This window comes from Mastomys coucha, unplaced genomic scaffold (assembly GCF_008632895.1).
Source record: "Mastomys coucha isolate ucsf_1 unplaced genomic scaffold, UCSF_Mcou_1 pScaffold21, whole genome shotgun sequence".
Classification (NCBI taxonomy): domain Eukaryota; kingdom Metazoa; phylum Chordata; class Mammalia; order Rodentia; family Muridae; genus Mastomys; species Mastomys coucha.
In genome coordinates this window covers 91,682,636-91,696,030 of record NW_022196904.1, presented here as the reverse complement: position 1 = coordinate 91,696,030, position 13,395 = coordinate 91,682,636, and the positions used below count along the sequence as shown (strand labels likewise).

General features: G+C 39.7%; 1 protein-coding gene across 1 annotated transcript; it reads right to left on the bottom strand.

Annotated features, from left to right (window-relative positions):
- Window positions 1-8,910: 8,910 nt before the first annotated feature.
- Window positions 8,911-9,911, bottom strand: LOC116100674 (olfactory receptor 51H1-like). Its single transcript, XM_031384406.1, has one exon. It carries the CDS (start codon window positions 9,901-9,903, stop codon window positions 8,956-8,958), a length of 948 nt encoding a protein of 315 aa, XP_031240266.1. The 5' UTR covers window positions 9,904-9,911; the 3' UTR covers window positions 8,911-8,955.
- Window positions 9,912-13,395: the final 3,484 nt, after the last annotated feature.

Below are 13,395 nucleotides of genomic sequence, written 5' to 3'. Positions count from 1 at the left end.
AGTATCCAGAGAACACATCACACAAGGTCCCCTTCGATTTGATTCAGACCTGGAAATGTTGGCAGATCTACTAGAAAACCTGATTTTCTCCTAAAACACAGGACAAAATCCCCTCTGTTGTCTCACGTAAAATGTGGTATTAGAGTTCTGTGATTTAGAGACAGAAAAACAAAGTGGCTAATCATAGTAGCTCAAAATCTTAATGTGTAGAGTGAAAAAACTCATTAGTCACTTGCTAGCCAAATTGCCTTAATCAAATCATGCAAACCTTCCAGCCCTTAACCTGCATATTGTTAGGATAGAAATAATCATCCATCCCCATATCAAACAGGTGTTTGCAACTTAAATGAAAAGCTAGGTAAAGGGATCCTTATGCTGGTGTGAGCAATAGATGTTTAATAAAGTGTAAAATGTGAGAAAAAACATCCTGCTCATCCTGCTTAACCTAGTATGTCCAGATTACTCTAACATGCATACTCAAATGAGTATTCCTGTAGATTTCCTCTTGGCCCCCAATGAGCTAACATTGTAGGTGCCCCTATATTGAAAGTCATCTAGTGTTTAGCAGGATGCTCAGTACACAGGTACTCAATAAAGTATAACTAATTTTAAAAAGACTGTTTGCTGTAAATTGTTCTACATAACAAACTCAAATGTGTAACTGTGAGTCATACTTTTTTTAAAAGTGTGCATTGCCTGGAAATTTTCTCCTATCCCCCTTTGATCTGCCACTGGAAGATCTCTCACTCAGGAATACACACAGCGAGGCTCTAATTTATAATTTGCTTTGTTTTGTTTTGTTTTGGGGACTGTTTGGTTGCTTTCGTCGTCACTTTAGTGGAAAGGGTACTTATGCATCTAAATAACAACGAATTTCTGAGAAAAAGGGGCTAAGAACTGTTATTTAGTCCTGCTACTGTATCAAGGTTCTTCTAAGGATGAAAGGACAGTGTGGAAAGTGTGTGTGATAAGAATCTTCTTGGCAGTTAAGTAGATGCTTTCACTGCTCGTCCTATTAATCTCAACAATGTTCCACATCCAGAGGACATGGACAGGCAGCTTATCCCAGAACTAGACTCAAGATCCCAATGACGAACTATATTAAGTCCAGTTAACTTCAAACCCCTTATCTAAATATCACATTGCTAAAGCCTCAGCCTGGTTGGGCATCACATTGATTGCATGGCTTGTGTTCACTTAATAGACAAGTGTAACCTAGGAACTAACTCCTTAAGATTCCAGGAATCTTAAAGAAGATTGAAGAGTTCTGATTTGATAAGCTCTGAGACTAGGCTGACTAGCCACTAAATCCTGTGACTCTAATCAGTAAGGGGTTTCAAGGCTAAGCTACCATAGTCTTACTCAGTTATCCCCTCATTACTTTCTCTTCTGTGTGTCTGGTCCCTCCTGAGTAATTGTGCAGATCAGACCTGTGGGCATCTGTACTCGGAATCCCACGTGCTACAGAAGACACTTTCTCTGTAATCTAAGCACTAGGAAAAAAAACTCTTACCTGGTTGTCCATCCTAACTGTGTGACATACACTGGCCATGTCACTGTCAGTCCTGCACTAAGTCCCCTGACACCCAGGTGCCTGCAAAGACCCTGAGCAGAATCTTCAGGAATTATCTGTAAAACCTAATGTGTGAGATCTTACTGCAAATTATGAAACTTTGAGACAAACAAACCACAAGGAGGGGGGCCATGCAACGATAGAGACCAAGGACATGATAAGTTCCACATATGGATCATAGGAACCTTACTGTGTATGGAACCACAGGGGTGAGACAACTTCAGTAAAAGATCAGGTGCGAACACACGAAAGCAAATCAAAACAATGGCTGTTGAAGAGCGAAAACGACTCAGGATATTCTACGCTGCTGGGTCTGCCCTGAGTACCAAAAATTCAGGGTTCAACATCACTTCCTACAGATTTGAGGAGAACCACAGAGATCTGCAGTTACCACTGCCCCATTCATCTTTGACCCAAGATCGTCCTCTCCTGGCTGCCTGATAGAAATTCACCTTCTGCTAAGGGCACAGCCTGCTTATGCCCTGCTCACTCTTCCTCTCTCCAGCCCTGACAGCCTTGTCTCATCACACTTTCCTATGATCTTCTAAATCTTTTCCTACTAATCATCTCTCGTAGAAAGTTGCTTGTGTTACAAGCATTCTCCAAGAATGAACATTTGGTCATTATTTTTAAAATTTTTATCTCACTCAACCTAAGTTGTTTTTCTTTGAAGATCAACAGTGGTCTCTGTGCAAGATCTGCTGCCACCTTCTGACTCCTTTTAGTATCAGCAGCTGCCTCCTTAGTTCTTTAGTTTTTGATTTTTGAATCCCATTGAAGGTGAAAGTGAACTGCACATCACAACTTAATGTAGCCTTGCTACCAATGATAATTCCGTGTGCCTGCCCCTGTGCCTCTCCCACTACCCAAACACACTGATGCTCAGCCTACATTGTGTGATCTTTTCTCCTAGCTCCTCTTTGTCTTAAAAACTGTCTCCCCTTTTTTTCCTTTTTTCCAAAGTTGGACTTTTCACTTCTTTCTGCCTTAAACACAAGAAGCTCTGTATTCCGGTTCGCTCTCCCATCTCTTCCACATCTCTCACACTCTGAGAGAGAGCCTTTGATGTTAGCAGTACCTTCCAAACCTGGCCAACCTTTGACAGAGGAATTGAATTCTCCTTTCCAGGGTGATCATGACCTGGAGGTTGCAGCAGTCCAACTTCTGGTTTCAGTTACCTACATGCCAGCATTCTGCCTATCTAACTTTCTCAAATTATCTATGCATGGTGATGCATATTTCTTTCATCCAGAAGAAATGAGATTTATTCAGGACTCTTCTCAGAAGCAGTAAGCATCACAAGAGACCAAAGAAAACAATGGAGAGTCAAGATAAGAATTGTCCTTTTCAAAGACCTCCCACTGGGATCTCTCCTCCCCATCACTCTATGATCCTGCCTTTTCCCTGGACACCCAAAGTCCCTTGGCCTCCACCTAAGAGCTAAATACTATAAATGCTCCAGAGTACTGGCTTTTGTCTGGGTCCCATCTGGATCTTTCCAGACTACAGGATAAGTCAGACGCCTAGTGGGTTAACAGGCTTTGTTTCTTTGGGTCTCAGGGGATAACTAAACACCAGTCTGAGAATACAGAGTTCATCCTGAAAGAAAACAAAAGGTTTGATGGAAAACCTGGATTTATCAGGCACCCAGAGAGATTCTTTTCAGGGTGTTTTCTCATTCCATTCTCAACCCTCTGATTTTGCTACCATCACGTCTACATATTATAGATGAGGTGTGCAGGAGTCCTAGAGCTAGAAAGTCAGAGAATCCAAAGTAAAGAGTCTAGTCATCTGTACATCTCACAATGCTTAACAATTGTCCACACTGATCATATAACTGATCTCTTAAATTCACTCCAATATTCCTCAGTTTCTCCTGGAGGTTCATGGTGGCCTTTATCCATTAAGTATTTCTCATGACATACTGTTCAAAAGTTCTCTTTGAAGAGACAAAGATCTCTGAGTTCAAGGTTAGCCTGGTCTACATCATGAGTCCCAGGCTACCCAGAGCTACACAATGGGATTCTATCTCAAAAACAAAGAAGTATTATGTGAGGGTCTGAGCATATAGCTTAGTGGTAGAGCACTAACCTAACATACACAGTTGAATAAATGTGTGAAAAATAAGCAATTGATGGTTTTGGAACCAAAAGATGGAGAGAACTCCAACTCATAGATTGGTAGGATTAATATTGTTGATAAGGTTGAGGATCTTGATTGGGTTCATTTTTCCTGCCAATTAAAGACGTAAAGGGCAGGAAAAACCTCAAGTGCAACAGACAGCAGTGAAGAAATCTCCAACACCATGAAGAGGAGCAGATGGAATCAGAGAGATTTACTGGGGGAGAGAAAACACATGTGCCATAGACTCTCATGGATAAAGACCACCCCCCAACCCCCAGCAGCCAAAAACATCCAATCTCTTCTCAGAGTCCAATGGTTGGTTCTTTGGTTGGTTGGTTGGTTTTTGGTTTTGGTTTTGGTTTTGTTTTGTTTGGTTTGGTTTGGTTTTAAGTCTCTGAAGAGTTTTCCTCCTCTAATTTCTGGTTGGTCATTTTGAAGATAGAATGGCTGATTGGTTCACAACTGTTGTGTAACATGTCTAAATCAGCCTTGAACTTATTGATCCAGTCCATTAGCAGGGGTCTTGATGGTTAGAGACAAGAGGCTACAAGGCCTTTTTAAAATTATCATTACTTTTATTTTTTTACAATCCAGCTATCCCCTCTCCTGGTCCCCCCTCCCACAGTACCTCATCCCATTCCTCCTCCCCTTTGACTCCAAGAAGGTGCTACCCCCATCAGACCTCCCCGTTCCCTGGAGCCTAAAGTCTCCTGAGGATTAGGCTCATCTTTTCCCACTGAGGCCAGACCAGGCAGTCCTCTGCTGTATATATTTCAGGGGGCAGGGGTGCCCTCCAACCAGCTCATGTATGCTGCCTAGTTGGTGGCTAAGTGACTTCTTTTTTCAAGCTTCCTGGCTTTTGTCTCCAGTCTAGAGGGGTTAAGGAAAGGAAGAAGCTGGCCATGTTGGAAGTTCACCACCTGTATTGCTTAGTCCCTCTCCCAGTCTGTCTGCCTACCAGAGAATCTGTCTAACTCCTTGTCCCTCACTGTGAAGACAACTAGCCTATCAAAAGCAGTCTATATATTCAGTGAAGTTCTTCACAGAAATTGAAAGAGTAACCTTAAAATTCATGTGGAAAAACAACAAACCAGGATAGCCAAAACAGTCCTGAACAATAAGGGCACTGCTTGGGAGGCATCACCATTCCTGATTTCAACTTATGCTACAAGCCATGGTTATAAAACACGCCATGATACTTGCATAAAAACAGACGCATTGATCAATGAGATAGAACTTAGGGTCCAGACATGAGCCCACAGTCCTATACCCACCTGACTTTTTGACAAAGAGGCCCAAAAAATGCAGAGGTGAAAAGATTAATGAGATTAATCAAACCTGAAAGCAGTGTGCAGATGAATGAAGTTCTCATTCTGTACAAAACTCAACTCAAAATGGAACAGGGGCCTCACCATAAACTCAATACCCTGAGTTTGTTAGCTGAGAAGGTAAAAAAAACCTTTCAACTTACAGTCACAAATATATTTTTTAAACATAGGCACATGCATGAACTTTCTGAATAGGACTTCAGTGGTACAGAAATTAAGGCCACCAATTGACAAATGGAACATAACAAAACTAAAAGCTTCAGTACTGCAAAGGGCACAAGTTGAATGAAAAGGTAACTTACAGAATTAAAAAACAAAAATCTTTACTATCTAAACAACTCAAAAAACTAAAACACCAAGAAAAGAAACAACTCAATTAAAAAATGAAGCATGGAATAAAACAAAGTTCTCAAGAGAAGAAGTAGAAATGGCAAGTTGTTTGTTTGTGTTCAGATGTTTCTTCCTCCTTCCCTCCAATGGCTGCCTTACTGTTTCCTGGATTCTGCAAGTACAATATCCTTAGCCATTAGAGAATTGCAAAAATAAAAATGCTTTCAACTGGACAGTAATGACATACATATTATATATATGGAGGTTCCTCAAAAAAGCTATGAATAAATCTTCTATGATGTAGCTACACATCTCTGACATATGCCCAAATAACTCTTCCTCATACTACAGAGATAATTGCTTAATATCTCTGTTCACTGTTGCTCTATTCACAATAAGAAGAAAATAGAACAGCATAGATGTTCATCAACTGATGAATGGACAATGAAAATGTCCATATAGGTTATGGAAATTCGTTCAGCTGCGAAGAAAAATAAATTATGAAATTTGCATGAAAATAGATGGAACTAGAAAGCATTATATTGACTGAAGTAACAAAGACTCAAATATAAGTGCAACATGTTCTCCTTCATGTCTTTCATGTACAGTAAATTACTGCTGAAACTTTAGATCTATATTTGTGTTAAATTAGAATACCCATAGACATCAGGAAACAAGTAACATGCCATAAACATGATTTCAAAGGAGGGAGGGGTATATTACAAATGGTATTAACAGACAAAGAGTAATAATTGAACAGAAATATGTTGAGGGGTGGGATGGGAAGGCAAGATAGAGGAAGGGGCTAAGTAGGGATAACCAACATTAGCAGCGCTTGAAAAGGCCATAAAGAAACCTACTACTTTAGAGTATTACTTTAGAGTATTTTTACTTCATAAAATACACACTCATGTATATATAAAAATAGTTTAAATAGAGTTCATTTATAATAAGTAGAGGGAATAATGGCTCTCCCTGACACCATAGGCTATCCAAATAAAAACCTTGTGCTTATGTCTTTTTGAGTTGTTGGGGTCCCACAGGTATTAGAACACTAGAAAGTATTGCCACTGTTCTTGTTCACCCTCCAGAGCTTGATAGGACGTCCCTATAGATGACAATACCACGTATCTGAATTAGAGCACACAGGCTGGTACTCACCCAGAGGCTTTCTCCCTAGTGGCTACTTGTCATGGCTCTGGAAGGTGCTGTGCATGGTATCCTTGGAGAACAGCAATCAGCAACCTGACTCAGATGTGAACTGCAGGCTGCAGTAACAACTAACCTTGCGAGATAGATCTGCTGGTGCAATAGTAGCACAAATGTTAGAGGAGTAACCAACCACTTTCTGCTTGGATTTAAACCTCACTCAGATGTGAACACTGCAGACTCCAATAACAACTAACCTTGTGAGATAGATCCACTGGAGCAGGCACAACCCCTTTCTGATTAGATTTAAGACATTCCCCACAAAAGAGAACTCATTTCTAGCACTGTTAAATAGACAAAATCCAGTGGCTGAATAGGTCATAGACTCTAAAGAAGAACCTAATATTATTATTCTGCTAAATACATAGTATTAAATTTTCTCCTAATTACTTATCTTTATACCAACAGATTAATGCATCTCTCAACATTCACCCAAAGAGATAGTGATTAATACAGAGACTCACAACTAGTCAGTATGCAGAAAGCAAGAGGTGGTGGAGTGGTTGGCCCTAAATGGGACATACATCATTCATCTATCCCTGAAGACTGGTGGGATGTCTCAGGAGAAGTGGCAGAAAGCCTATAGATCTCAAAGCAGTGGGGGACTGCTTCAAAACTGTGTTTTTCAGATATAAAGAGGCCATTGCACACAACTCACAGTTGCTATGACTGCATGCACAAGATCTACACAAGATCAAGCTTGTCAAAATCTAAGTATGTGTGGAAGAGGTAGTCATGAAATCCCTCTCTCCCACCTGAAGAATTCTTGCCAATATAATGACTATAGGAGAGAGACCGTTTTCCTCAGGGATGCAGCTGCTGATAGGATACAAAAGCTCTGGGTATGCCTCTACACCAGTGTTCATATTACCAGTATTAAGTGGATCTAGTAGTTTAGAAAAGAAAATGATCACATGAAATTAAGAGGAAAAGGTGGTAATAAATATAGGGAAGATTTTGAGAGGATGAACTATAGATTTCTTGCAAAACTTGTGCGTGTATGAAATTCTCAGACAATAAAAAACATTCCTATTAAGAATTTTTGCTCACTTTATACAAAGACCAGGAATCGTCCAGTATGAGGAAAGAAATTCCATTTTCTTTGGGTCGAGAGAGAAGAGATGGGACATGTATTACTGCCCTAAGTGTGTGGTAGAAAATCTAGAAATATGTTGAATATAAAAAGAAGAGATACTACTAAAGAAGGCACATATTGAGAATCACACATGTATCTGTTTTAAGTGTGTCATATCTATGACACATATACAGAGAGAGATGTAGTTTGATAGCATAACAGTTTTCTTTTCTCCACTTAGAAAAAAATATGCAGGAAGATTTCTGAGTTCGATGCCAGCCTGGTCTACAGAGTGAGTTCCAGGACAGCCAAGGCTATATAGAGAAACCATGTCTCAAAAAAACAAAACAAAAAAATAAAAACAAAAACAAAAAACAAAAAACAAAAAAATTTTAATTTTATTTACTTTATTTGGGGGAAAATTCACATATGAGTTTGGTATTTACATCATTCTCCTCCCTTTCCTTCCTCCAATTCCCCCTGTGTTTCTTCTACTCCTTCTCAAATTCATAGCCTCTAATTGTTTTACTTATAATCTTCACATATGTATTTATATGCTAATAAGTACAGGGTGCTGAGATCACTTGCTCATATGTGTTTAGGGCTGACTTCTTGGAATTGGCTAGCCTTTTCTAGGGGGCTAATCTGAGGATAAAAGATGATTTTACATAACTATTTCTTCAGAATTACTATAGACTTATTTTCTCTTTTTTGATGTAATTATTACTTAATTGATAAGTAAATAAAATAATTTTCAATTATTTGGAGAACCAATACACTTAAAAGAAGTTACTTTCAAGAATACAGACAACTGATGGACAACTACACAATTAAAATAATTCTTAACAGTATAAGACTGAATGGTTACATTATCTATCTAAACAATTTGTCATAGCTTAAGTTCATCTCTACTTTCAAAGAATAAAAAGTATGGCTGGGCAGTGGTGGTGCACGCCTTTAATCCCAGACTTGGGAAGTAGAGGAAGGCGAATTTCTTAGTTCATGAGCAGCCTGGTCTACAGAGTGAGTTTCAGTACAGCCAGGGCTACACAGAAAAACCCTGTCTCGAAAAACCAGGGGGGAAAAGAAAGTATGTTACTCAATTAACCTGTATTTTATGATACCACATATCAATGTCTACATTGCAAAATGTAAAACGAAACAGGAATTACATGTGTTTTATCTGCACAAACCTTTCTTGACCTTGTATTTTACTGGATGTGTAAAATCTGATTTCACTATAGCTTCTAAATATGAAACTATGGGCTTTTGTCCACTGTCTACCTGTTCTAGATCTGGTATAGGACTTCACCTGACTAGGCCATGTTCTTTCTCCCCCGGAACACTTGGATGATCCGTCTACGTATCTGCTTGGTCTTCACACTGTAGACAATAGGGTTTAGCACCGGGGGAAGGAGAAGGTAAATATTAGCCATGAACATGTGCACAACTGGCGATAAATGTTTCCCAAATCTGTGGATCATGGTGGCACCAATGAGAGGAATGTAAAATAGAAGCACAGCGCAGATGTGAGAGAGGCAGGTGTTGAGGGCTTTGAGCCTCTCAGCTCTGGAGGCAATGCCCAGCACTGTCTTCAGGATGAGTACGTAAGAGAAAAGAATGATGAGAGCATCAAGCCCTAATGTGAGGATGACAACGATGAGGCCATAGAGGCTGTTGACACGGGTGCTGGCACAGGCTAACCTCATTGCATCTTGGTGAAGACAGTATGAATGAGATAAGACATTGGAACGACAAAAGGGCAGCCGTTTTATAAGAAAAGGTACTGGAAAGACCACACAGACTGCCCGGGCAAAGACAACTAGTCCAATCTTTCCAATAAGCTCATGAGTGAGGATGGAAGCATAACGCAGTGGGTCTCGGATAGCCACAAATCTGTCAAAGGCCATGGACACTAAGACTCCAGATTCTACTACTCCAAATCCATGGATGAAGAACATCTGCGTGATACATGCATCAAATGGAATCTCAGGGGCATTGAACCAGAAGATACTGAGCATAGAGGGCAAGGTGGACATGGAGAGACTGACATCAGTTAGAGCCAAGATGCAGAGGAAGTAGTACATAGGCTCATGGAGGCTCTGCTCCACCTTGACAACTGCTAGGATGGTGCCATTTCCCAGGAGGGTTAGTGTGTAGAGAAATCCCAGGGGAAAGGCCATCCACGGGTTCTTGTCTGGCATCCCTGGGATGCCTGTTAGAATGAAACTATGGTGATTAGGTTGTGAAACATTTGAGTCCATCTTGGTGATCTCTCACCACTGGATGAAGCTGGTCTCTCTCACTTGGCTCACAGCTCCTAAATTGAAAAGATAATTCCATATGAGATAAGTAAATGACCTTGTAAACATACAAATAGAACAGAGAAAAAATTGGGTTGGCAAATAGTGGCTAGGTAACTTTTGTTCCATTTTGCATTTCAGCTTCCTGGAGGAATGCAATGACCTCCCTTCTCTGGGTGTATATACTTTCCTATGCCCTTAAGCCACTGTGTTTGTGATGAACTATTTGTCATTATAGACACATTAGTAAATACACAGATGTCAAAAATATACAATTTTATAAACTTGATTTTAAGGTAGCAAAGAATAGAGAATAAGGTACATAGAAATTTATACAAATTTTATTGTCATAATCTCTTGATACACCAGAAATCTGGGAGCCAATACTGGAAACTCTTCATTCAAGCAATACTTAGCTCATTTCCAAATTTATGTCTGAAACATGAAAAGCTGACCTTTTCTTCCCATTCCTTTTGGTGAAGGAAGGGATTTAAAATAAAGTCTCACTATATAGCTGGGGTTGATCTTGAACTTGTAATACTCCTGCCTGAGCCCCATGAATGCTGGGCTCACAGGTATGTACCACGATGCCCCACTTCCTTTCTTTCTAGTCTTACAGCTAATGAATAATGTGGCTCTCTATGTCAGATGTCCTATGTCATTTTTCCCACATCTACATCTCTTTCGGCAAGTTTTTCACTCTTAAATTACACTAAACTGTTTTTTTTAGAAATCTGACTTATTAATCACAAGCAAAATCCTTTTTAAGAGCTTCTAATTTGGACTGGAGAGATGGCTGAGCAGTTAAGAGCACTGACTGTTCTTCCAGAGTCCTGGATTCAATTCCCAGCAACCACATGGTGGCTCACAATCATCTGTAATGGGATCCAACGCCCTCTTCTGGTGTGTCTAAAGACAGCTACAGTGTACTCATATACATAAAGTAAATAAGTAAATCTAAAAAATTAAATTAAAATTAATTTTTAAAGCTTCTAATGTGCTTAAAGAGAGTCATGAATTCTACTCTCAGAGCCCTCAGGTACCTGCCTGCCTGCCTCCCTAGCTCTATATCTCTAACAACTTACACCAGTTTCTCTTTTATTTAGTCCCTTCAGTCCAGCCAAATTTGCACTTGAATATCTGATACAAAGTTTTTAGAAAATTACTTTTCCAATTTCCTTATGATGTCGCCCCACATCTCTTTCTCTTTGCCTAGCCAATCTACCCATACCAAGTGATCCTTTTCCAAATGCTAACAGGAGTTTAAAACTCTTTGGTATGATGTTTTCACATGCTGGAATCCTTTCTTCTTATAAATTAATGTAATTAATTAAATATTGTATAAGTGTTTTCAGAAAAGTATATAATTTTACCTTTCTGAACTACTAAGTTAAACACAATAAGGGAAAAAAATGTCATTATTCATCACTTCATAGAACATATGTGAAGAATATACAAGCATTTTCCTATGTTCAGTGAAGGAAGAAAACAGTACAGGAATGAAAATGATTAAGTGTCAGCTTGTTTCATGGATTCTGGAAAACCCTCAAATGCGTCCGCTATCTCCTTTCTATGGATTGATAATTGCTAACCAAGGGGAAAATCTCTTCTTATGGTCAAAGAAAATAAATGGGACGCTTTGAGGTTAGTAATACTAGAGTTTGCTCACATCCATATTTGAGAGAAGGGGGAGGGAGGGAAAGAGAGAGAAATACAACTCAAGTGCTGGTCTGGGAACTCCTTCTGCTCCATTTCTGTGGGAGACGAGGAATCGCTACATCCAGTCCTCTGCCTATGTTCTAAGCATGGAGCTTTGTGAGAATTCGCATGTTACATAGTAGCCCTTCACTTCTCACGGCCTGTTGGTCCCTCCTTCCAGACAATGCTAATGGCCCCTCAATGATCAGGTGGACATCCCTAGGTTATTTTATTGGGAAGTTATTGAAGAGTCTTTAAGTAACCTCTGGCAAAAACCTCAGGGCCAGCTGAATCACTACTATATGCAGACAGTTGGTTCCTCTTCTCCCTTCCCTTTTCCTGCTTCCCCCTGCCCTGTTGCTTGTCATTCCTGTCCACATTCTACATCTTTTCTTCTTAGGACTCTCCCTAAGAATTCATAGCCCTCTTTCTCCCATCTCTCAGTTTAAATCCCTGTCTACCAATCAATCTCATCTTTATTTCAGCTTCTCCATGCACTGTATTCTTTCCTCTGTATGCATCTTTTGTTCCTAATAAAAGCATCTATGTTTTATTTATTTCCCCCTTAGTGTTCCATCATAGCATTCCCTATAGCATTCCATGTAGCATGACTATTATCCTCTTCTGTCTTATTCCTATTTGCTCTTCAAATTCTCTGAGGATTTCATTTTTAAAATACACATAAAGTATTTTGTATACAATCTGCCTGTGTAAAAGACATTACAAAATAAGACTTTTCCTACCTCAGTCAATCCCTGTGCTCCAGTTATGAATTATTTAGGTTCTGTCTTCCCTGAGACTAGCTTGCAACATATTTATGATGATGACTCAGACCTCTGTGGATGTCTATACCCAACAGGATTCTACAGGGATTTTACAAGTGCTCTGGAAAACATCCCTTGAGGAGTGGTGTGCAATTGCTTGATCTGTTCCATCCTCATGTCTTCAAGAGCTCTAACCCCTTTCTTCAAACAGCAAAAACCAAAGTTTTCATCATCTCAAAGTTTTTATTATGTTTGTGTTCTCTCTCTCTCTCTCTCTCTCTCTCTCTCTCTCTCTCTCTCTCTCTCTCTCTCTCTCTCTCTCTCTCTCTCTCTCTCTCTCTCTCACCACACACACACATTTGCCTTTCATTATATCACTCAGTTCTTAGAGCCCCTCCCTCTTTGAGTCCAAGTCTCCTACCTCTAAAGCCATTCTCCATCTCAGCAATGATATCATGCCACAATTTGCCCTGAAACTGGGCTGGTGTTCACTCAACTGTGAACAAAAGGAAAATTTGCCTAGATTCTGTCCATTAGAAACACAAAGTTTTTTGGATTTGTGGAAGACTCTTGGATTTCCTGGTTAATAATTTCAATCTCTAATGTCTACATTCTTTCATTTGTTTTAATATGCTTTTGTGTGATGAACCTTATGGTCAGTGAGATCATTCTTTTTTAATTATGTTAGTTTAACATAAAGTTTTTATTTATTTTTCTCTCATACAATACATCCCAACCGGTTTCCCCTCCCCTCCTCCAAGTCCTCTCCCACCCTTCCCTGTCCTCTAGATCTACTTCTCATTTTCCCTTCAAAGAAGAGCAGGCCTCCCAGGGATATCATAAGCCCTAAACACAACATAATAAGATACAATAAGAGTAGACACAATCAATCCCTCATATAAAGGCAACCCAGAATGAGAAAAAGAGTCCCAAGAACAGGCAAAAGAGTCAGAGACACCTCCACTCCCACTGTTATGAGCCTCACAAAAAA